Genomic DNA, 22,284 nt, shown 5'->3' with positions numbered 1-22,284 from the left:
TTGCCCTATAGAGTTTCTGAATTCTTGAAATTTTTTAAATGAATTCCTATGGTGTCTGTTTCACTGTCTTTATCTTATGTATCAAGGTAGTATAGGGCAGCTAACTGATAATTCATATTTAAATTGAGAGCTGGAAGATTTTGCTTTAACTTCATTAATCTTTATCCCCTACTAAAAATCTCAGTCTTTCAAATACCAGAATACTCTAATTGTGTTATTCTACAAAACACACCTAGCAGTTTCATAATAAAATGACATCACTACTACCAACAATAACGATTAGAAACATATTATGAAACACATTGCTAAGAAGTTTTAAATTTTTTGTTGTTTTTACATTTGTATTTTTTGCTGTTCTCTCTGTCCTTTGGGTATATTGCCCATTAGGAATGGACAATCAGGGGTGCCTGGGTGGCTCAGTTGGTTGGGTAGACAACTTCGGGTCATGATCTCATGGCTCATGAGTTCGAGCCCCATGTAGGGCTCTATGCTGACCTCTTGGAGCCTGCAGCCTGCTTCAGATTCTGTGTCTCCCTGTCTCTCTGCCCCTCCCCTGCTCACATTCTCGCCTCTCTCTGTCCCAAAGGTAAACAAACATTAAAAAAAAGGAATGAACAATTAATTGCATGGTTGCAGGTACACTATGAATTGTTCTTCTCTGTGCTCATTGTCTCTACATGGTTTATTTCATTTTCCTTTTAATTTTTAAGGCTTACCTTTTTAACTTTACATTTTTAAGTTGAAAAAATTTTATACTTTTCACAGGACTCTTTAGTAAAAAAAAAAGTTCTTTGCTACATGGTGATACATTTCTAAAGCAGAACTAATAATTAGGGACTGTTTTTATGTTAGACTATAATTAATGCTGTTTATTACAAAATAGGTAACACAATTTCTTATAGAAGAGAGCTTTAAATTTTAATTCTATTAGTAAAGAAGAGGAAACCCCTATGTTTATGTTCCAAGTGAAGTTGGATAAGGCACTATTTTACCATATTATTTCAGCTGTCATATTGTGACCTGGTTGGTGTCCCTTCTGTGATCCAATTGGTCTTACATTTTTTTCACATTTTTTGGTGATGCTAGTATTTAAAATAGTTCTCATGCATAGTGCACAAGTTTATCTTGTGTTTTTAAGTGCAAGAAATATGATATTCCTTATAGAGAAAATATGTGTGTTCAATATACTTTGTTTAAGAATGAGTTATAGTGCTGTTGGCCATAAGTTTAATGTTAATGAGTTAACAATGTGTATTAAATAAGGTGTTTTTATTTTTTTAAATCCTTTTTTAGAACGAAGGTGTTTTTAAATGGAAACATGTATATCAGGGCACCTGGGTGGCTCAGTCGGTTGAGTGTCCGACTTCAGCTCAGGTCATGATCTCACAGCTCATGAGTTCAAGCCCAGCATCAGGCTCTGTGCTGGCAGCTTGGAGCCTGGAGCCTGCTTTGGATTCTGTGCCTCCCTCTCTCTCTGCCCCAACCCACTCGCATTCTGTCTCTGTCTCTCTCAAAAATAAATAAACATTTAAATGGAAACACATATAAATCAAGGTTACATATTGGTCAGCTGATGAAATCATAACCAGAGGCTTGCAAGAAATTAAGTGTTTATTTTCCCTAGGAGCAGTGTTTCAGTATTCCTTAAATAAATGTTCACAGCTACTTTGTGAAATGCAACTACTGCAAATAATGACAATCAACTATAGTTTGATTACAGAAGTGTTTGGAAGGTTTGTGTCTTATATGGGAGTTATCCTGATGCTCATCTTCAGTCTTGGTTTTTGTAAATCTCTTTTACAATAGAATTTTTTCCTAAAACCTGTTAACTTCTGGAGGAAGCCAGTTTTTATCTCTCATTAATTTTAAACAAGTCATTTATAATTTTGAATTGACAAATCATTATTTTGAAGTTACAAATAATTTTAATGCAAGGTCTTACCTTGTGAAAAGTACGATTGGCTTTGTTCAATTTTAATGCTCTTTAACAGCTTTATTAGCTTGTATGTTTGCATACTACCCTCAAACTCTAATACTTTTTGAATATCTTGTTTAATTTTCTAAATCAGGAATTGACTTTTTTTTTTATAAAGGATTAGTAAGTTTTTAGACTGTACAGAACATAAGGCCACATATCCTTCTTTGTTTTTTGTTTATTTTTATTTTCATAAACCTTTAAATATTAATAAAAAAATTTAGTTCAGAGACCAGGCCAGATTTAGCCAAGAGCGGTAGTTTGCCAATTCCTATTCTAAATTTTTCACTGTGGTATGCAGTCAGCTGCCTCTCTTTGGGTAGGGATCGCTTCTTCATCAGTATAACCTGTTTTTGAAAAGCCTGAATATGCCAATGTGCTATTTTCTTTGGACCAAAATCTTGGCCTTTTTTGTTTAGAGACAACAAATATGCTATATTTTATTGTTATTATGTTTCTCAACCAGAGCCTGATAAACATCAAATACATGGAAGAAGAAAAATGAAGTGTAAGCACAGCCACTTAACATCTTCGTCCAGGGAGGAAAGATTGAGGAGCAAAAATTAATTGCCCATTTACCAAAGACAAACCAGTTTTACATTATACATATAATGTTTATGATTACCATAAAAAGAAAGGCATTCCCATGTTTTTCAGATATATAACCTGGGACATGAGCATAGTACTGTCCAGTAGGAATTTCTTCGATGATGGAATTACTGTGTATCTGTGCTGTACAGTACACTGTTGAGCATGTGAAATGGGGCTAATATGACTAAGGAAATAAATTTAACATTTTACTTACTTTATTTTAATTTAAATAATCACAAGTAGCTAATAGTTAGCATATTGTGCAGCATAACTCTAAGAGCTTAAGTAACTTGTCCAGATTTAGACAGATCCACAGCTGGAATTCAAAACCAGGCCTGTGTAACTCCTAAGCTCATGTTTTTTCCATTTTACCACACTGCCTCATAAATAAAAGGTGGATTGGCCCTACCCTACTGAGTAGAAAATGTAGTAAATGCAAATTTATGTAGGCATTTTTCAAGATATATTAACTTTTTAGGCCACTAGTTTAGTTAATCTAGACTCTGGAGCACTAGATCATAAGTATCAAACAATATGAACATATTTTATAGTTTATATAAAATAGTTCTATGTTACTGTATTATGTAAAGTAAGATAAATACACTCTGAGAAGATTTGGGTATTGAAAAATATTTAGGTATTAACTTACTTCAAAAGTGGTGGGTTTTTTTGTATCTAAGGAATAAGGTCTAACCAGGTGTTTTAAAATAGTTTTTAAGTGTAAGAATTGACATTCTTTAATCACTTCAGATATATTAACAAGATTTCTCAGGTGCATGGGAGAGAGTATCATTGATTACATCAGCTTTAATATTTTTTTTTGCTGAAAAATGACACAGATATGATGTAGAAATCTTATTTCATTAGTGGATACCAAGTGTAAAAAATCAAAAGTAATGTCGTTTGGGAAGGCAGGCCTAAATAAATTATTCTGTGATGCTGGCATATGTACCAAAGGGAAGCTTGAAGGGAAAATAACAGTGAACAAATCTTTATCAGTTTTGAGTCTTCATTTTACCCTGTGTTTCTGGAGTCTCAATCTAAATCAGAGTTATGCCTGGCTCAAACAAGAAGTTGCCTAACTAGTTTCAGTAGCTTCCCTTATTCTGCTCAGAAAATATTGAAAACTGTGTTAGAAATGAAGTTTAGACACTATTACTGTTATCAGAGAACACGTAAAATTCTTTGGCTAGTATTTGTTCCAGTTCTTGTACAGTTTCACTTGTGTGTAATCAAAAGAGACCTCTTTCCTCTGGATGTCCTTTGTCAATTTCATCAAACCTCCTTTCCTATGTAAAACTTTAACAGTATTTGTTCCCTGGAAAGCCTTTCATTTGGCCTTGAACACATAATCTTTAGGAATTATTTTGGTGCCTGAATGAACACTGGAGTACTTTGTTCTAAGAGCCAGTGATTTTCCTGCATTCTTATTTCAAATCAAGCTATATCTGAAACAGAGGTCACTTTTGGCTTTAGATTAAGCACGAGACAGAGAAAGAGCAATGTGTTGAGAAGTTAGGAAAAAGGATTTGTAATGGTAAGAAATTACTTTTATAAATAATATAAGTTGTATTTCAAGATACAGCTTGAATCACCTAGTACTCCTTATCACCCTAGTCTTTTACTTTCTCCATAGAATTTATCATTTTGTAATATATCATTTATTTATTGTGTTTATTGCCTGTTTGTGCTCCACTAGAATGTCAGCTCCATAAGAGCAAGAATCTTTGTGTTTTTTTTTTTTACTGATAATATCCTAAGCATGGAGGGTGTGGTCTGATAGTATTTCCTGAGCATGGTCTGACACTTATTTGTAGACTGAATGAATACCATGATCTTTTCTACTTCATCACTCAAATTTTGTATTCACTTATTAATAATTATTTTATTGATATATTCTACATGAAGTACACAGTTTAAAAATTAATAAAAATAATATTTTACCATCTAGTATGGTAAGAGAATTTTAGGAATTATATTCTAAAAATGTATGAAGCAATTTGGAGTGCTTGAGTTTTTACTATTTCAAATGAAACCCATTAGTGTTCTAGGATACCAAATTTATCAGGAAATGGAAAATGAGGAGGTTTTCAATTAAAAATATGTTTTTGATATATCTTTCTCAGATGGGAAAACTGATAACCATACCTGCAGGTCTGATGTGTGCATCTATAAGTGTACATGCAGCCAAAGAAGAAGAATTGAAAAAGCATCTAGTAAAACCAGAGCAGGTAATTTGCCTACAAAAGTTTGTGAATTTTGTATAACATAAATATGCAAAAGCCATGAGTGTTTTTTTTGAGTTATATCCATTCATCAAAAATATATCTTTAATGAAAATGTTAAGCACGTTTTAGAAGTTGAAAGAGGGGCACCTAGGTGGCTTAGTCAGTTAAGCATCTGACTTTGGCTCAGGTCATGATTTCGCAGTTCATGAGTTCAAGCCCCACATCGGGCTCTGTGCTGACAGCTTGGAGTCTGGAGCCTGCTTTAGATTCTGTGTCTCCCTCTCTCTCTTCCCCTTGCCTGCTGACTCTCTCTTTCTCTCCCTCTCTCTCTCTCTCTCTCTCTTTCTCTCTTTCTCTCTCAAAAATAAATATACATTAAAAAATATAAAAAGGAAGTTGAAAGAAATAGTTATAGGGTGTATCAAAATAAATACTGTATTTATTATATTTAAATCAAACATCTAGGAGGAGATTCAGATAGTGGAGGAGTAGGGTGACCCAGGCTTGCCTTGTCCCTTGAAAACAGCTAGATAAATATCAAATCATTCTAATCACCCAAGAAATAGATCGGAGGCCTGAGCGAACAAACTGCACAACTAGAGATAAGAAAAACTGCCACATTATGGAAGGTAGGAATTGCAGAGAGTTGATTTGGAGGATAAAAGAGCTGTGGGCATTGAGGAGGGGAGGGAGCCCTGATCATGACAGAGGAGTGAGAATGAGGGAGAATGTGAAGAGAGAGAGCGACAGAGAGAGAAAGAGTGAAAACACGCACAAATGATTGCATGACAAAAACCTCTTGCCAAAACCCACTGACTTGGAAAAGGAGAGAGGCTAAATACCATAAGTTTTTGTAAGCAATGGAGTGCAGAGTCTGAAGTCTTGGAGGTCTGTCCCATTGCCAGTGTCCTCTGGTGGGCTTAGCAGTGCTCTGGTGGGGAAGGAGGGCAAAAAACCAGGAGCAGGAAGGGTGGCCTGAGGATCCCCAGGGTTGCACAAGGAGAAGCACTTGCCTTTATTGTAGTGCATTTGGGAGAGGTGGCATGGCCTCTCCAGGGACAAAAGCCATGGCAGGCACCATTGAGTGTCCCTGTTCACTAACATAGAAACAGGGATGCCAGGTGAGTGTGGCAAGCCTTTGTGTGGGCTTCTTGCTTCTCTTTACTATAAACTCAGAGCTGCTATGCAGTCATGTGACTGTTTTCTGGGACAAGCTGATGTCCTGCCACAGTGCAGTGAGACCCTCCCCCAGAGGATCTGCACAGGTCTGTGTCACTAGGATCTCTTGGATTTGGAGTTTTGAAAAACAGCTGCATGCCTGAGATAAAACACAGGAGTGCTGTGCCAGCTTGCAGGCAGACAGCTCAGATGCAGGCAGGGTGAAGGCAGTGATCTGAGAGAAGCCTGGGATACAGGAGTGGTGATCATTTCCTCTTCTCTGAGGGCTTCCTCAGAGGTAAGGAAAAAGTGCAGGTAAATCTCTCCTAGGACAAGTCTGCCTGAGAATCTGGGCCCCATCCCCATCCCCAGACAACCAGCACAAACCCCTTGTGTGTACCAACTCTAGTGATCATAAAGTGCTACAAAGCTTAAGCCCTAGGGGAAATAGGATCTAACTTCCTTTGCTTTTATTAATCTTTTTGTATGGGATACAGAATAATTTATTTAATTTATTTAAAAAAAATTTTAATTTAATTTTATTATTTTACCTTTTTTGGATCTAGCTTCTTTTAACAAGCAGACCAAAACACACCTAGGACGTAGCTTCTTTTTTTAAAAAAATTTTAATGTTTTAATTTATTTTTGAGAGATGTAGACAGAGCACGAGTGGGGGAGGGGCAGAGAGAGAGGGAGGCATGGAACCCAAAGCAGTCTCCAGGCTCTGAGCTGTCAGCACAGAGCCCAATGATGGGGCTCGAATACAAGAACCATGAGACCATGACCTGAGCTGAAGTCGGATGTTTAACCAACTGAGCCACTCAGGTGTCCCTATAATAGGCTTTTTTAACAATCATACAAAAAAGCAGTGATCCAGACAAAAATGACAAGATGGAGGAATTCACCCCAAGAGAAAGAACAGGAAGTCACAGCCAGGTATTTAATCAATATAGATACAAGTAAGATGTCTGAACCAAACTTTAAAACAATAATCATAAGGACACTAGCTGGGATTGAAAAAATAATAGAAGACACTAGTGAATTCCTTACTGCAGAGATAAAAGAACTAAAAACTACTCAGGCTGAAATAAAAAAATGCTGTAACCAAGATGCAAAGCCAAATATATGCAGACATTGAGGATGGATGAAGCAGAGGAACCAATAAGTGATATAGAAGATAAAATTATGGGAAGAAACTGAAGCCAAAATAAAGAGGGAAAGAAAGGTATTGGCTTACAAATATATATAGAACTCAATACCTCCTTAAAGCATAATAATATTTGTATCATAGGCATCTCAGAAGAAGAAAAAGAGAAAGGGGCAGAAGCTTTATTTGAGCAAATTTTGGCTGAAAACATCCCTAATCTGAGGAAGTAAATAGGCATCAAAATCCAAGATACACAGAGAACTCTGATTAATTCAACAAAGCTGACTATCACCGAGATATATCATAGTCAAATTCACAAAATGCATAGATAAGGAAAGGAAAGAATCCTGAAAGTAGCAAGGGGAAAAAGTCCTTAACCTACAAAGAAAGACATCAGGTTCCCAACATATCTTTGTAGAGAAACTTGGCAGGCCAGAAGGGAGTAGTATGATATATTCAGTGTGCTGAATGGGAAAAATATGCAGCCAAGAATACTTTATCCGGCAGGCTGCCATTCAGAATAGAAGCAGAGATAGAGTTTCCCAGACAAAAACAAAAGGAATTTGTGACCACTAAAAAAGTCCTATAAGAAATATTAAAGGGGCTCTTTTGGTGGGGGGGATAAAAAACCAAAAGCAGCAACCACTACAAAAGAACAGAGAACATCGTCAAAAACACCAATTTCAGGTAACACAATGGCACTAAATTCATATCTATCAATAATTACTCTGAGTATAAATGGACTAAATGCTCTTATCAAAACACATAGAGTATCAGAACAGATATAAAAAAAAAAAAACGCAGGGGTGCCTGGGTGACTCGGTAGGTTAAGCGTTTGACTCTTGATTTCAGCTCAGGTCATGATCTCATGGTTTTGAGTTCGAGCCCTGTGTTTGGCTTTTTGATGACAGCATGGAGCCTGCTTGGGATTCTCTCTGCCCCTCTCCCTGCCCTTCTCCCACACTTTCTCTCTCAAAAATAAATGAATATTAAAAAAAAGTCTTAAAAACCAAAAACACAACCCATGTATATGCTTCCTACAAGAGACTCATTTTAGACCTAAAAACACCTACAGATTAACAGTGAGGGGATGGAGAAATATTTATCACACAATTGGACATCAAAAAAAGCATGGTACCAATACTTAAATCAGACAAACTAGATTTTATTTTATTTTTTTATTATTTTTTAAAATGTCCATTTATTTTTGAGAGAGTATGAGTGGGGAAGGGGCAGAGAGAGGGATACACAGAATCTGAAGCAGGCTCCAGGCTCTGAGCTGTCAGCACTGAGCATGACACATGGCTCGAACCCACGAACCGTGAGATCATTACCTGAGCAGAAATTGGATGCTTAACCGACTGAGCCACCCAGGTGCCCCCAGACAAACTAGATTTTAAACTAAAGAGTGTAACAAGAGATGAAGAAGTACACTATATCATCATAAAAAGGAGTATCCGACAAGATCTAACAGTTCTAAATATAATGTCCCCAACATTGGAGCACATAAGTATATAAATAAATTAATAGCAAATATAAAGAAACTCAATAATACAGTAATAGTAGGGGACTTTGGCACCCCTATACATCAATGGACAGAACATCTAAGCAGAAAATCAACAAGGAAGGAATGGCTTTGAATGACATACTGGACTAGATGGATTTAATATATATATTCATAACATTTCATCTTAAAGCAGCAGAACGTACATTCTTTTCAAGTGCACATGGGATGTTCTCCAGAATAGATCACATACTGGGTCACAAATCAGCCCACAAAAAGTACAAAAAGATTGAAATAATACCATGCATATTTTCAGACCACAATGTTGTGAAACGTGAAGTCAACCACAAAAAAAATGTGGAAAGTCAACAGATACATAGAGATTAAATAACATCCTATTAATGAATGGGTTAACTGGGAAATTGAAGATGAAATAAAGATACATGGAAGCAAGTGAAAATGAAAACAACAGTCCAAAACATTTGGGATGCAGCAAAGACAATCCTAAGAAGCAAGTATATTGCAATACAGGACTACCTTAAGAAACAAGAAAAGTCTCATATGAAATCTAACATTACACCTAAAGGAGCCAGAAAAGGTACATCAAATAAAGCCTAAAGCCAACAGAAGAGATACAATAAAGATTAGAGCACAAATAAATGGTATAGAAACAAAAACAGTAGAACAAATCAATGAAACCAAGAGCTGCTTCTTTGAAAGAATAAATAAAATTGATAAACCTCTAGCCAGACTTATGAAAAAGACAAGAGAAAGGACCCAAATAAAATCAGGAAGGAAAGAGGAGAGATCACAATAAACACCACAGAAGTACAAGTAATTATGAGGATATTATGAAAAATTATATGCCAACAAAGTGGGCAGCCCTGAAGAAATGGATAAATTCCTAGAAACATAACAAACTACAAAAACTGAAGTTGGAAGAAATAGAAAATTTGAACAGATCCACAGCCAGGAAAGAAATTGAATCCATAATAAAAAATCTCCCAGCAGACAAAAGCCCAGGGCCAGATGGCTTCCCTGGGTAATTCTACCCGACATTTACGGAAGAGTTAATACCTGTTTTTGTCAAACTATTCCAAAAAATAGGAGGAAAATGTCAAAACTCATTCTATCCAGGTCAGCATTACCCTGATTCCAAAATGAGACAAAGTCCCTGCTGAAAAGGAGATTTACAGGCTAATACCCCTGATGAACATGGATGCAGCATTTCTCAACAAGATACTATCAAATTGAATCCCAACAGTACATTAGAAGAATCATTCACCACGATCATCTGGGATTTATTCCTGGGCTACACAGTGTGATATACTGTATTAATAAAATAAAGGGTAAGAACCATATGATTCAATAGATGCAGAAAAAGCATTTGACAAAATACAGCATCCATTCTTGATAAAAACCCTCAACCAAGTAGATATAGATTGAACCTACCTCATCATCATAAAAGTTATATATGAAAGACCCACAGCTAATATCATCCCCAATGGGGAAAAACAGCTTTTCCTCTAAGGTCAGGAACAAGACATGGATGTCCACTCATTATTATTTAATATAGTACTGGAACTCTTAGCCTCAGCAATCAGACAACAAAAAGAAATTGCATCCAAATCAGCAAGGAAGAAGTCAAACTTTCACTGTTTGCAAATGATATGATACTCTATGTAGAAAACCTGAAATACTCCAAAAAATTGCCATCACTAACACATGAATTTAGCAAAGTTGCAGGAAAAGAAATCCACATACAGAAATATGGTGCATTTCTATTTACCAATAATGAAGCAGCAGAAAAAGAAATGAAGGAATAACCCCATTTACAGTTACAGTAAAAACAATAATAGACCTAGGAAAAAACATACTCAAAGTGGTAAAAGATCTGTACTCTGAAAACTATAGAATAGTTATGAAAGAAATTGAAGAGGACACACAGAAATGGTATACTTTCCATGCTCATGGATTAGAAGAATAAATATTGTTAAAATGTCTATAATAACCAAAACAACTTAAACATTTACTGCAACCCCTATCAAAATACACCAGAATTATTCTCAGAGCTAGAACAATCTTAAAATTTTCGTGGAACCATAAAAGACTCAATAACCAAAGCAGTCCTGAAAAAAAAGCAAAGCTGGAGACACCACAATTTCAGACATCAAGCTGAATTACAGAGCTGTAGTCATCAAGACAGTATGGTAGTGGCACAAAACTAGATATGTAGATCAATGGAACAGAATGGAAAATCCAGAAATGGACCCACATTTATATGGTCAACTAATCTTCGATAAAGCAGGAATGAATATCTGATGGAAAAGACAGTTTCTTCAACAAATGGTGTTGGGAAAACTGGGCATTGACAGGCAGAAAATGACCACTTTCTTACACCATATACAAACATAAATTCTAAATGGATGAAAGACCTAAATGTGAGACAGGAAACCATCAAACTGATGAGATAACACAGGCAGCCACCTCTTTGACCTTGGCCAGAGCATCTTACTAAACATGTCAGTGGAGAAAGGTAAACAAAAGTAGACATGAACTATTGGGATCTCATCAAGATAAAAAGCTTCTTCACAGTGAAGTAAACAATCAACAAAACTAAAAGGCAGCCCATGGAATGGGGGAAGATGTTTGCAAATGACTTATCAGGTAAAGGGTTAGTATGCAAAATCTATAAAGTACTTATCAAACTCAACACCCAAAAAAAACAATCCAGTGAAGAAATGTGCAAAAGACATGAATAGACACTTCTCCAAAGAAGACTTCCAGGTGGCTAACAGTCATATGAAAAGATCGTCATCATTCATCATCAGGGAAATACCAGTCAAAACCACAATAAGATACCACCTCACACCTTTCACAATGGCTAAAATTAACAACACGGGAAACGAGATGTTGGCAAGATTGTGGCAAATGGGGAACGCTCTTATACTGTGGTAGGAATTCATATTGGTTCAGCCACAGTATGGAATTTCCTCAAAAAGTTAAAACCTACCCTATGACCCAGAAATTGCACTACTAGGTATTTATCCAAAAGATACAAAAATACTAATTCATGGCAACATGCACCCTGATTTTAATAACATTATCAACAATAGCCAAACTATTGAAAGAGCCTAAGTGTCCATCGACTGATGACTGGATAAAGAAATTGTATATATATGATGGAATACTACTTAGCCATCAAAAGGAATGAAATTTTGCTATTTGCAAGTATATGGATGGAGCTAGAATGTATTATGCTGAGCAGTAATAAGTCCATCAGAGAAAGACAAATAGCATGTGATGTCACTCATATGTGGAATTTAGGAAACAAAATAGATCAATATGTAGCATGGGGGAAAAGGGAGGGAAACAAACCATTTGACTTAATGATAGAGAACCAACTGAGGGTTGATGGAGATAGGTGGGTGGGGTATGGGCTAAATGGGTGATGGGTATTAAGGAGGGCACTTTTTATGAAGAGCAATGTGTTATATGTATGTTACAAATCACTAAATTCTACTCCTGCAACCAGTATTACACTGTATGTAAGTAACTAAGATTTAAATAAAAGTTGGAATAAAAATAAAGCATCTAAAATCCTAACTTCAATGGAAAAAAAAAGTTACTAATTTTTCTTAATGAATAACAATATACAGGGGCTTAGTAATTATAAGCAGTTTGATTTTTTTCTCAACAAATTTATGTGAGCATACCTGATATTTGCAAACCTTTGTTTAAGAAATTCATTAAGATCTCAGTTTTGAAAGTGACCTTGGATATTTTCTAGTTTAGTCTTCTGTATGGTTCTGTAATCCTCTCTATGATAGGCACACAGAGTGGCCATTTATTTTTTACAATAATGAAACTCTGGATAAAAGAACCTAAGGCAGTCCATCCATTTTCTGGCAGCTCTCATTTTACCTAAGGTCTTTCCTTACGTCAAACACAAACCTGTCTCATAATAATTTCTATCCATTTGCTTTCCTGCTCTTCCGTTGGTGCTATACAGAAAAACTCTCATCCCTCTTGCATAAAACAACACTGCATATTTCAGTTATACTTTAACTAATTTTGCATACTGGATAAGTATATTATTAACTTTAATCCTCATATACCATAAATTGGAGTTCTTGTGTATAATGATCATTCTTTGCCAAAAATATGTAGCATAGTTAGTGTTTTCTAACAGATGTATTTTGACAACTATAGAATAGAGTCAGATTCTGACTTCTCTTGTTCTAGGTAATATATTTCTATTTATACTATCTAAGAACACATTCATTTTTATATTTATATTTAAGTGTCCCTACAGTCAACCTTGCTTATAATTTACCTTTAACCATGACATAGTGAAGTTGGAGTTCTCTAAAATTAATTCAACCTCTTTACATGGGCTACTGGTAAGCTATGTCTTTTTCCAATCTGTACTTATGCATGTAGACTAGGGACAGTTATGCCTGTTTAACTTAAATCTTACTGATCCAGTCTATCATATCTAATTGTGGTTATTGATTTCTCCTTGCCATTGTACTTTTTTTAAGGGGATCTTTCTCTTTTATTAGATTAAAAAACACAAATAAAACTGTCGTAGACTATGGGTCTAGAGTTCTCTCTTGTCTAGCAAAAGAGCAGGACGCAGGATTGAAAGTGAGAGATGGATAATGTCTGGGAAAAGACAAGAGCCCCGAATAAGTGTCCTTGTCCCGTTTTTATTAGAATCAGAAGGCTTACAAACATGGCGATGGACATGCACAAAGGGACAATGAATCTGTGAACATTAACTTGTGGACTTGAGGGAAAGGGGTTCTTGAAGATATTCATGGTTAGGGGTTTGGGTTAATACAAAACAAAATCCGGGCACCGGGCAGTTGGGAGGAAGGTTCTTTACAGGGGATATGAGGCAGCATCTCTGTTTATTTTAGCTAGCCTAGTGGATGAGACAGATAGGGGAAATAACATCAGGGTTAATAAGGCGCCTTTTGTTAACCATCTCTGCTCTGGGCTGCTTTGCCTGCAGTGCAGGGGTCCATAGTCTAATTACCAGTTTACCTAACCTGGCCCTATCCTCTTCTGAAAGCAGCTTTTCTGCTACAGTACTAAATTGGGGGTGCTTCCACCCTGAATATCTAATCTTGTTTACTTTATATACCTATATATTGGGCACCTTTGTGCCCGTTCCTATTTTAGGCCTTTGCCTCTCCCTCTCTATTCTGGGGGCTCTGCACCCCGTCTCTCTTTTGGGGTGCCTTTGCACCACCCTGTTCCTGGTGCCTTTGTGCCTCCCTATTCTCAGGTTGCCTTTGCACCCTCCTATTCTTGGGGTGCCAATCTAGTGTACCCAAACTTGTGTGTGAACATGTTATGACTTTGTATTTCTTTATGCCTTGTTAACCCATTGGTGTAAGTCCGGGGGATTCCTAAGCTCATCCCCCCCAAAAAACCAGGAGAACTTTGGGAAAAGTTCAGAGATGACAAAGGGGAGAAGCAGGGAGAGGAGGGGGAACATTAAGAGCCCCAAGTCAGGGCAGGAAAGAAGTTTCTAAGGACTAAACATCTCTTTATTTGACTATAATTTTCTGGTGGTAGGCTTGTGTCCCAGAGCCAGCCAGGGGCTTGGGATCTGGTGGGCCAGGGCCCAGTACTGAGTCAGTGGGTGACAGCCTCTGGGAAGTGCTCTACTACTTGATAATCTTGAAGGCTCAAGCAGTGGCACAGCTGATGTCTGTGACACAGTCCATGTGCAGGGTTGGGTCATGGGTCACAGGGCAGACCTCCGGAACAGGGACCTTTGGGAGCTACCCTAGAGGACATCATTCCTTGAATGTATAATCACTAAAAGTGGTGAAGGTATGGGAGCAGCAAGCAGGAGGCATGATGGGTTCAGGGCTGTCATGGGTAGTCAGTGCAGAAGCGATGGGAGCAGTATCCAGTCCTTCCACATTCACATTCTCTTCTTTAGGACCTGGCTCCCCAACAAGTGGCACTGTCACCGAATGATAGGTGTTTATGGGCCTAGGGCACTTCCACTTCTTCTGTACTTGCTTTTTGCCAGCCTCGAGCTGTTCATATGTCTCCAGTGTACATAAGTTGAACTCCTCTGATCTTGTTCTCCCCTGTACCCAAAGGAATGTCTGTAATGTATGCTCACCTGTAGACTGATGCATGGAATTCTGTCAGAGCCATCTTCCTCTAGTTCTAGTGGCAGTAGTGCCTTGTCTTCTCAGGCCTTCTGAGAGCTACCAGCTGGAGTGCTGACCTTTCGAGTCCTCAGGCTCTTGAGAGGCTCCTTATTGCTTTGGTAACTATTCAGAGCTTCCTTCTTGGCTCTTCTGCTTCTCTATCCCTGAATGGTTCATCCCCTTCATTGATGTCAGAGTCCTAGTCCACCTAATCCTCTGTGTTTGACTGGTGCCCTTGATACTCATTATCTCCTTATTCCTCTGTGAAACCCCCATAAGTCGTCTGATAGAACCCCTCTTCCTCTCTTGTCTCTAGGATCACAGAAAGCTGGTTCCCTGCCGTCTTCCTGGGGACCTGGCCCTTAGCCAAACTCATACTGCCTACTGAGACTGTGCTAATAGCAACCCCTCACCCAGTGCCCTGTTCACTATTGTACTTTTTATCTTTTCTAGTCTTAAGTCACCTCAGATTTATCTACATTCTTAGAGAAATATATGTAAGTTTGAATCTGAATTCTGACTCCACCACTGACTAGTTGGATGACATTGGAGAGAATTCTTAATGGTGGCATAAATAATTGGATATATGAATGTACCATTATCAAACTACAGTTTACATAATTTTTTGGAAACTTAGCATATTTCCAGTTATTTTGCTATTATAATCAGTACTTTGATAAAATACCCTGTACACAAATCTTTATGTTCATCTATCAATATTTACTTAAATTTCTAGAAATGGAATTGTAGGCCAGAAAGCATAAAAAATATCAATATAGTGAGGTGCCTGGGTGGCTCAGTAGGTTAAGTGTCCGATTCTGGCTCAGATCATGATCTCATGGCTTGTAAGTTTGAGCCCCTCATCAGGCTCTGTGCTGTCAGCTCAGAGCCTGGAGCCTGTTTCAGATTCTGTGTCTCCCTCTCTCTCTACCCCTCCCCAACTCGTGCTCTGTCTCTTTCTCTCAAAAATGAATAAATGTTAAAAGAAATTTAAAAAATATATATCAATACAGTGCCAAATCGAAATGCATAAAGGTAGTACTCATTTAATCAAAAATATTTCCTGAATTCCTCTTGTATGTGTGTGAGGCACTGTTATAAGAGGCACTGTTATAAGCACCTGGTAATGTTTTATTAATTTTCATTAGCAGTCTGGGATAGACCCACTTCTCTACATACTTGTTAACTATTAGTGTTCTTTCTCTTTTTTATTAATCTTAGAGAGATGATGATTTTTTTAGCTTACTTTGACACTCATCTTTGAAAGCTGAAAATCTAGGTAGGAGGGTAAGTAGCATTTGTCCCAAATAGTTGAATTTACATACTACTTAATTTTCAAGTAACTTTGTGCTCTTTATTATAGACTACACAGAATTCAATTCCTTGGTATTTATTGTATTTCACAGTACATTTAAAATAGAATTTAATTGAATTACTTATCTAAGTTGGTTGCCAGCTAGGTACTAGAAAATATTCCCAAAGATGGGATCCAGTATTTGAAGAACTTAGAATTATGAAGGAATGAAAATGTGATTTGCATGCAATATTTCCAGGTAAAGTGAGTTTTGCCTCTTTATTTACAATAAAGCCTCTACTAAACCAAAACATTATGATTGAGGTGTTCTGGTTAATTGAATCTTCTGGTAAATTTGTGGTTAACTCGAAAATCCTTTTATAGTTCAATTCTTGTTGGTTAAACATCTTTTTAAAAGGTTTCAGTATACTCCTATCTTATTAAGTACCATCTGGTGAATATAATTAAATTTGTCTATTAGGAAACTGCAGAGCCAGGGGGTAATCATTTCTTTAAACCATGAAATTTGCATTATTCAGGTCTGTAAAATGATACAACTGTGCTGTGTGTATACAATCAGCCATAGATATCATTGCATGTTACTTTATTAAATATTTCTGTGATATGAGTTTGACTTACTATCATTGGCTTGTTTTTACCAAAAAAATAACAGAGAAGAAATATTAATTTGAGGGTTCTAGTTACTTTGGTTCAATTTAATTTAAATGTGGTTTTTTTTTTTTGTGGCTTTATAGCTTACTTAATCTAATTAGACTTTCTGAGTACAAACAAGTTGTATTTATACAGTAAGTCCCATTGAAGCCCTATAGTAATCTATAGTAAGGCTTCTAATCTATAGTAAGAATGTTCTTCCTTCAGTGGAAACAGAATTCTCACAGTAGAGTTGAAATTTTTTTTTCTCAACTTTATATCTGACAAATAGGAATTATATGTATGTATGTATACATATATATATGTATATACACATATATATATGTATATGCACATTTTCTTTTGTGTATGTTTGGAAAGGAAAACACTTAAGATCTACCCTCTTAACAAATTTCAAGTATACAATACGAATTTCAAGTATACAATACAATATAGTTAACTATAGTCACCATACACTAACTATATTTCTAGAACTTATTCTTTAATAACTGAAACTTTACTCTTTGGCAACCTCCACATTTCCTCCTCCACCCACCTCTGGTGACCACTATTCTGCTCTATGCTTCTGAGACTTTGTTTGCTTGTTTGCATTTCAGTTCTAAGTGAGATTGATCTTGCTTTAGTTGGATTATTGGCATTTGTAATTTTTTTAATTCAAGTATAATTAACATACAGTATTATAGTTTTAGGTTTACAATATAGTGATTGAACAATTCTATACATTTCTCTGTACTTATCAAGATAAGTGTATGCTTAATTCCCTTTATCTATTTCACCCATTACCCACCCTCGTTAATTTCCCTGGCAACTACCAGTTTCTTCTCTGTATTTAAGAGTCTGGGTTACTTTTTTTGTTTTGTTTTTAATTTAAATTTTAGTTAATGTACAGTACAATATTGGTGTATTGGTTTCAGGAGTAGAATTCAGTGATTGATCACTTACATACAAAACCCAGGGCTCATCACAAGTGCTCTCCTTAATACTCATCACCCATCTAGTCCATCTCCTACTCACCTCCTGCCATCAACCCTCAGTTTATTCTCTATCGTTAATAGGCTTTTTTGGTTTGTTTCCCTCTCTTATCTTTCTCCCCCTTTTCCCCAAATGTTCATCTGTTTTGTTTCTTAAATTGCACATATCAGTGAAATCATATGGTATTTGTCTTTCTCTGATTGACTTATTCACTTAGCATAATACATTCTAGATCCATCCATGACATTGCAAATGGCAAGAGTTCATTCTTTTTGATGGCTGAGCAATATTCCATTCCTTATATATATACCACATCTGATTTATGCATTCACCAGTGAATGGATATTTGCACTTTCTCCATAGTTTGGCTATTGTTGATAATGCTGCCAATAAACATTGGGGTGCATGTACCTCTTCATATCTGTATTTTGTATCCTTTGGGTAAATACCTAATAATGCCATTGCTGGATCGTAGGGAAGTTCTGTTGTTAGGTTTTTGAGGAAACTCCATACTGTTATTTTGTTCTAGTACCATACTGTTTTGATCACCACAGCTTTGGAATATAGTTTCACATCCAGAATCGTGATGCCTCCAGTTTTTCTTTTTCAAGATTGCTTTGACTATTTATTTGCAGTCTTTTGTGGTTCCATATCAGTTTTTGGATTGTTTCTTCTAGTTCTGTGAAAGTGCTGGTGGTATTGTTATAGGGTTTGCATTAAACATGTAGATTGCTTTGGCTAGTATAGACATTTTAACAACGTTTTTTCTTTAAAATAGGAGCATGGAATTTTTTCCAATTTCTTTCTGTCTTCTTCAGTTTCTTTCATAAGTTTTCTGAATACAGATGTTTTACCTCTTTGGATAGGTTTATTCCTAGGTCTGTTAATTGATTTTGGTACAATTGTAAATGGAAACATTCCTTTTTCTTCTGCTTTATTATTGGTGTACAGAATTGCCACAGATTTCTGTATGTTGATATTATATCCCATGTCTTTGCTGAATTCATGCATTCTAGCAATTTTTTGGCAGAGTTTTTCAGGTTTTCTACATACAGTATAATGTCATCTGCAAGTAGTGGAAGTTTGACATGTTTCTTACTGATTTGGATGCTTTTTCTTTCTTTTTGTTTTTGATTCCTGAGGCTAAGCCTTCCTGTACTATGTTAAATAGTAATGGTGAGAGTAGACATCCCTTTCTTGTTCCTGAATGCTATGTTTTTCCCAATGACAATAATATTAGTTGTGGGTCTGTAGTATATGATTTTTATGATGCCGAGTTATGTTCCATCTACAACTACTTGGTTGAGGGTTTTTTATCAAGAATGGATGCTGTATTTTGTCAAATGCTTTTTCTGCACCTATTGAGAGGATCATATGGTTCTTACCCTTCCTTTTATTAATGTAGTGTATTATGTTGTTTGATTTGCAAAAACTGAAACTGCCCTGCAGCCCAGATATAAATCCCATTTGATTGTGGTGAATATAATTTTTTTTAATGTACTATCGGATTCAATTTACTGGAATCTTGTTGAGAATTTTTGCATTCATGTTCATCAGGGATATTGGCTTTTAATTCTCGTTTTTAGTGAGGTCTTTGTCTCATTTTGGAATCAAGGTAATGCTGACTTGATAGAATGAATTTGGACTTTTCCTTCCATTTCTATTTTTGGAACACTTTGAGAAGAACAAGTTTTAACTCTTCTTTTAACATGTGGTAGAATTCCCCTCAAAGCCACCTGGCCCTGGGCTTTTGTTTGTTGTGTGATTTTTGATTACTGACTCAGTTTCTTTGCTGCTTATGTTTTTGTTCAGGTTTTCTATTTCTTGTTTCAGTTTTGGTAGTTTGTATGTTTCTAGGAATTTGTCCATTTCTTAAAGATTGCCTGGATTCCCTTACAATTTTTCATAATACTCTCTTTTAATTGTTTGCATTTCTGTTGTGTTGGCTGTGATCACTCCTATTTCATTTGTAATTTTATTTATTGGGTCCTTTCTCTTTTCTTTTTGATAAGTTTGTCTAGGGGTTTATCAATTTTATTAATTCTTTCAGAGAACCACCTCTTAGTTTTGATGGTTTGTTGTAGGTTTTTTTATTTGTTTCTATACTGTTTACTTGTGCTCTCTAATCTTTATTATTTACCTTCTTGTGATGGCTTTAGGCTTTATTTGCTTATCTTTTTCTAGCTCGTTTAGGTATAAGTTTAGGTTGTGAATTTGAATGTTATTTTCTTGATGTAGGCCTATATTGTTATATACTTCCCTCTTATGACCACATTTGCTGCATCCCAAAGGTTCCAGCCTGTTATGTTTTCATTCTCATTTGTCTCTAAGTTTTTTTTTTTATATCGTCTTTGATTTCCTGGTTAACCCATTCATTCTTTACAAGGATTTCTTTAATCTCCATGTATGTATGGTCTTTTCTACATTTTTTCTTGTGGTTGACTTCAAGTGTCATAGCATTGTGGTCTGAAAATATACATGGTATTATTTCAATCTTTTTCTACTTGTTGAAGGCTGATTTGTGACCCAGTATATGATCTATTCTGGAGACTGTCACATGTGCATTTGAAGAGAATGTGTGTTCTAATGCTTTAGGGTGAAATGTTCTGATTGTATATGTTAAATCCATCTAGTCCAGTGTGTCATTTGAAGCCATGGTTTCCTTGTTGGTTTTCTGCCTAGATGAGCTGTCCATTGATCTAAGTGGGGTGTTGAAATCCACTACTATGATTGTGTTATTATCAATGAGTTTCTTTATGTTTGTTATTTTTTTAATGTTTATTTACTGTGAGAGAGAGAGAGCGAGGGAAGGGTGGAGAGAGAGGGAGAGAGATGATTCCAAGTAGGCTCCTCGCTGTCAGTGCAGAGCCCAATGTGGGGCTTGATCTCATGAACTGTGAGATCATGCCCTGAGCCGAAATCAAGAGTTGGACGCTTAACTGACTGAGCCACCCAGGTGTCCCAGTTTATGTTTGTTATTAATTTATATATATAGATATATGGGTGCTTTCAAGTTTGGGGCAGAAATATTTATGATTGTTTGATCTTCCTGTTGTATAATTCCCTTTATTATGACATAGTTCCATTATTTATCTCTTGTTATAGTCTTTGGTTTAAAATGTAGTTTTAAGTGTGGCTAGTTTGGCTATATTTTGATGTTTGTTAGCATGAGAGATGGTTTTTCATCCCATCACTTTTAATCTGTAAGTTTGTTTAGGTCTAAAATGAGTCTCTTACAGACAGCATATACATGTTTTTTTTTTTTTTTTAATCCATTTTGATATCCTATATCTTTTGATTGGAGCATTTAGTTCATTTAGATTCAGAGTGATTATGGATAGATATGAATATAATGCTATTGTATTATTTGAGAAGTGGTTGGTTCTGGAAATTTTCTCTGTTCCTTTCTAGTCTTTGTTATTTTTGGTCTTTCTTTACCACTCAAAAGATTTCTTTCAGTATTTCCTGTAGGGCTGGTGTAGTGGTCATGAATTCTTTTAGTTTTTGTTTGTCTGGGTACCTCTTTATGTCTCCTATTCTGAATGACGACCTTTCTGGTTATATTATTCTTGGCTGCAAATTTTTCCCCTTCATCACAATATATATATATATATATATATATATATATATATATATATATATATATATATATATATATATTATGCCACTGCCTTCTGGCCTGCCAGGTTTCTGTGGGGAGATCTGCTGCTAACCTGATGTGTCTTTCCTTGTAAGTTAGGGATTTCTTTTCCCTTGCTGCTTTCATGATTCTTTCCTTATCTCTGTATTTTACAAATTTTACCTACAGTGTGTCTTGTTGTTGGCCAGCTTTTGTTTATTTTGATGGGAGTTCTTGTGCCTCCTGGATTCAGAGTTATGTTTCTTTCCCCTGATTAGGAAAGTTTTCAGGTATAATTTGGTCAAATAAACTTTCTGCCCTTTTTTCTCTCTCTTCTTCTTGTGGGACTCTTATAATGTGAACGCTATTATGCTTTATGGAGTCACTGATTTTCTTAAGTCTATTCATGATCCAATATTTTTCTTTCCCTCTTTTCAGCTTCATTTTTCCATAATTTCATTCTCTGTGTCACTTATTCCTCCGTCTACTTCTTCCATCCTTGTTGTCATTACTCTCAGTTGGTTTTGCATCTCAGTGACAGCATTTTTTATTTTGGCCTGGCTAGTTTTTAGGTCTGTCATCTTTTAGGTAATAGTCTCTATTGCTATGCTTTTTTCAGGACCAGCCAGTATTCTTATGTTGTTTTAAATTCTGGTTTAGGCATATTACTTATATCTATTTTGATTACCACCAGGACCTCAACCTCCTCTTGTTTTTTCTTTTGGGATGAATTCCTCTGTCTTGGAATTTTGTCTAAGACTCTGTCTTTTGTGTGTTAGGAAAGTTTTTCTGGTCCTATTTCCACTACAGCTGAACTTTGCAGCACTCTGTGGTCAGTGTACCTGTTGTGTGGGGGTTTTGTGCTGGTCTTCTGGAAGAGATACCTGCTACTGCTCTGGCTCTCAATCACACTTTCCCCAGTAAAAAGGCACCTGCACAGCA

General features: G+C 36.2%; 1 protein-coding gene and 1 pseudogene across 3 annotated transcripts in view; one reads left to right on the top strand and one right to left on the bottom strand.

Annotated features, from left to right (window-relative positions):
- Positions 1–22,284, top strand: part of APOOL (apolipoprotein O like) — a 108,960-nt gene that overhangs the window by 32,044 nt on the left and 54,632 nt on the right. For 2 of the 3 annotated variants that reach the window (XM_019439596.2, XM_019439595.2), the window contains exon 2: positions 4,693–4,797. The exons of the other annotated variant lie outside the window; for it this stretch is intronic. In XM_019439596.2, coding sequence (XP_019295141.1) covers positions 4,693–4,797 — 105 coding nt within the window. The remainder of the gene's footprint in view (positions 1–4,692; positions 4,798–22,284) is intronic. 3 annotated transcript variants of the gene reach the window in all.
- LOC109261070 (vacuolar protein sorting-associated protein 72 homolog) lies at positions 14,165–15,161 on the bottom strand (annotated as a pseudogene).

Source organism: Panthera pardus, unplaced genomic scaffold, assembly GCF_024362965.1.
Source record: "Panthera pardus isolate Hobbes unplaced genomic scaffold, ASM2436296v1 HiC_scaffold_27, whole genome shotgun sequence".
In the NCBI taxonomy this organism is placed as follows: domain Eukaryota; kingdom Metazoa; phylum Chordata; class Mammalia; order Carnivora; family Felidae; genus Panthera; species Panthera pardus.
This window is presented reverse-complemented; position numbering and strand designations above follow the sequence as displayed.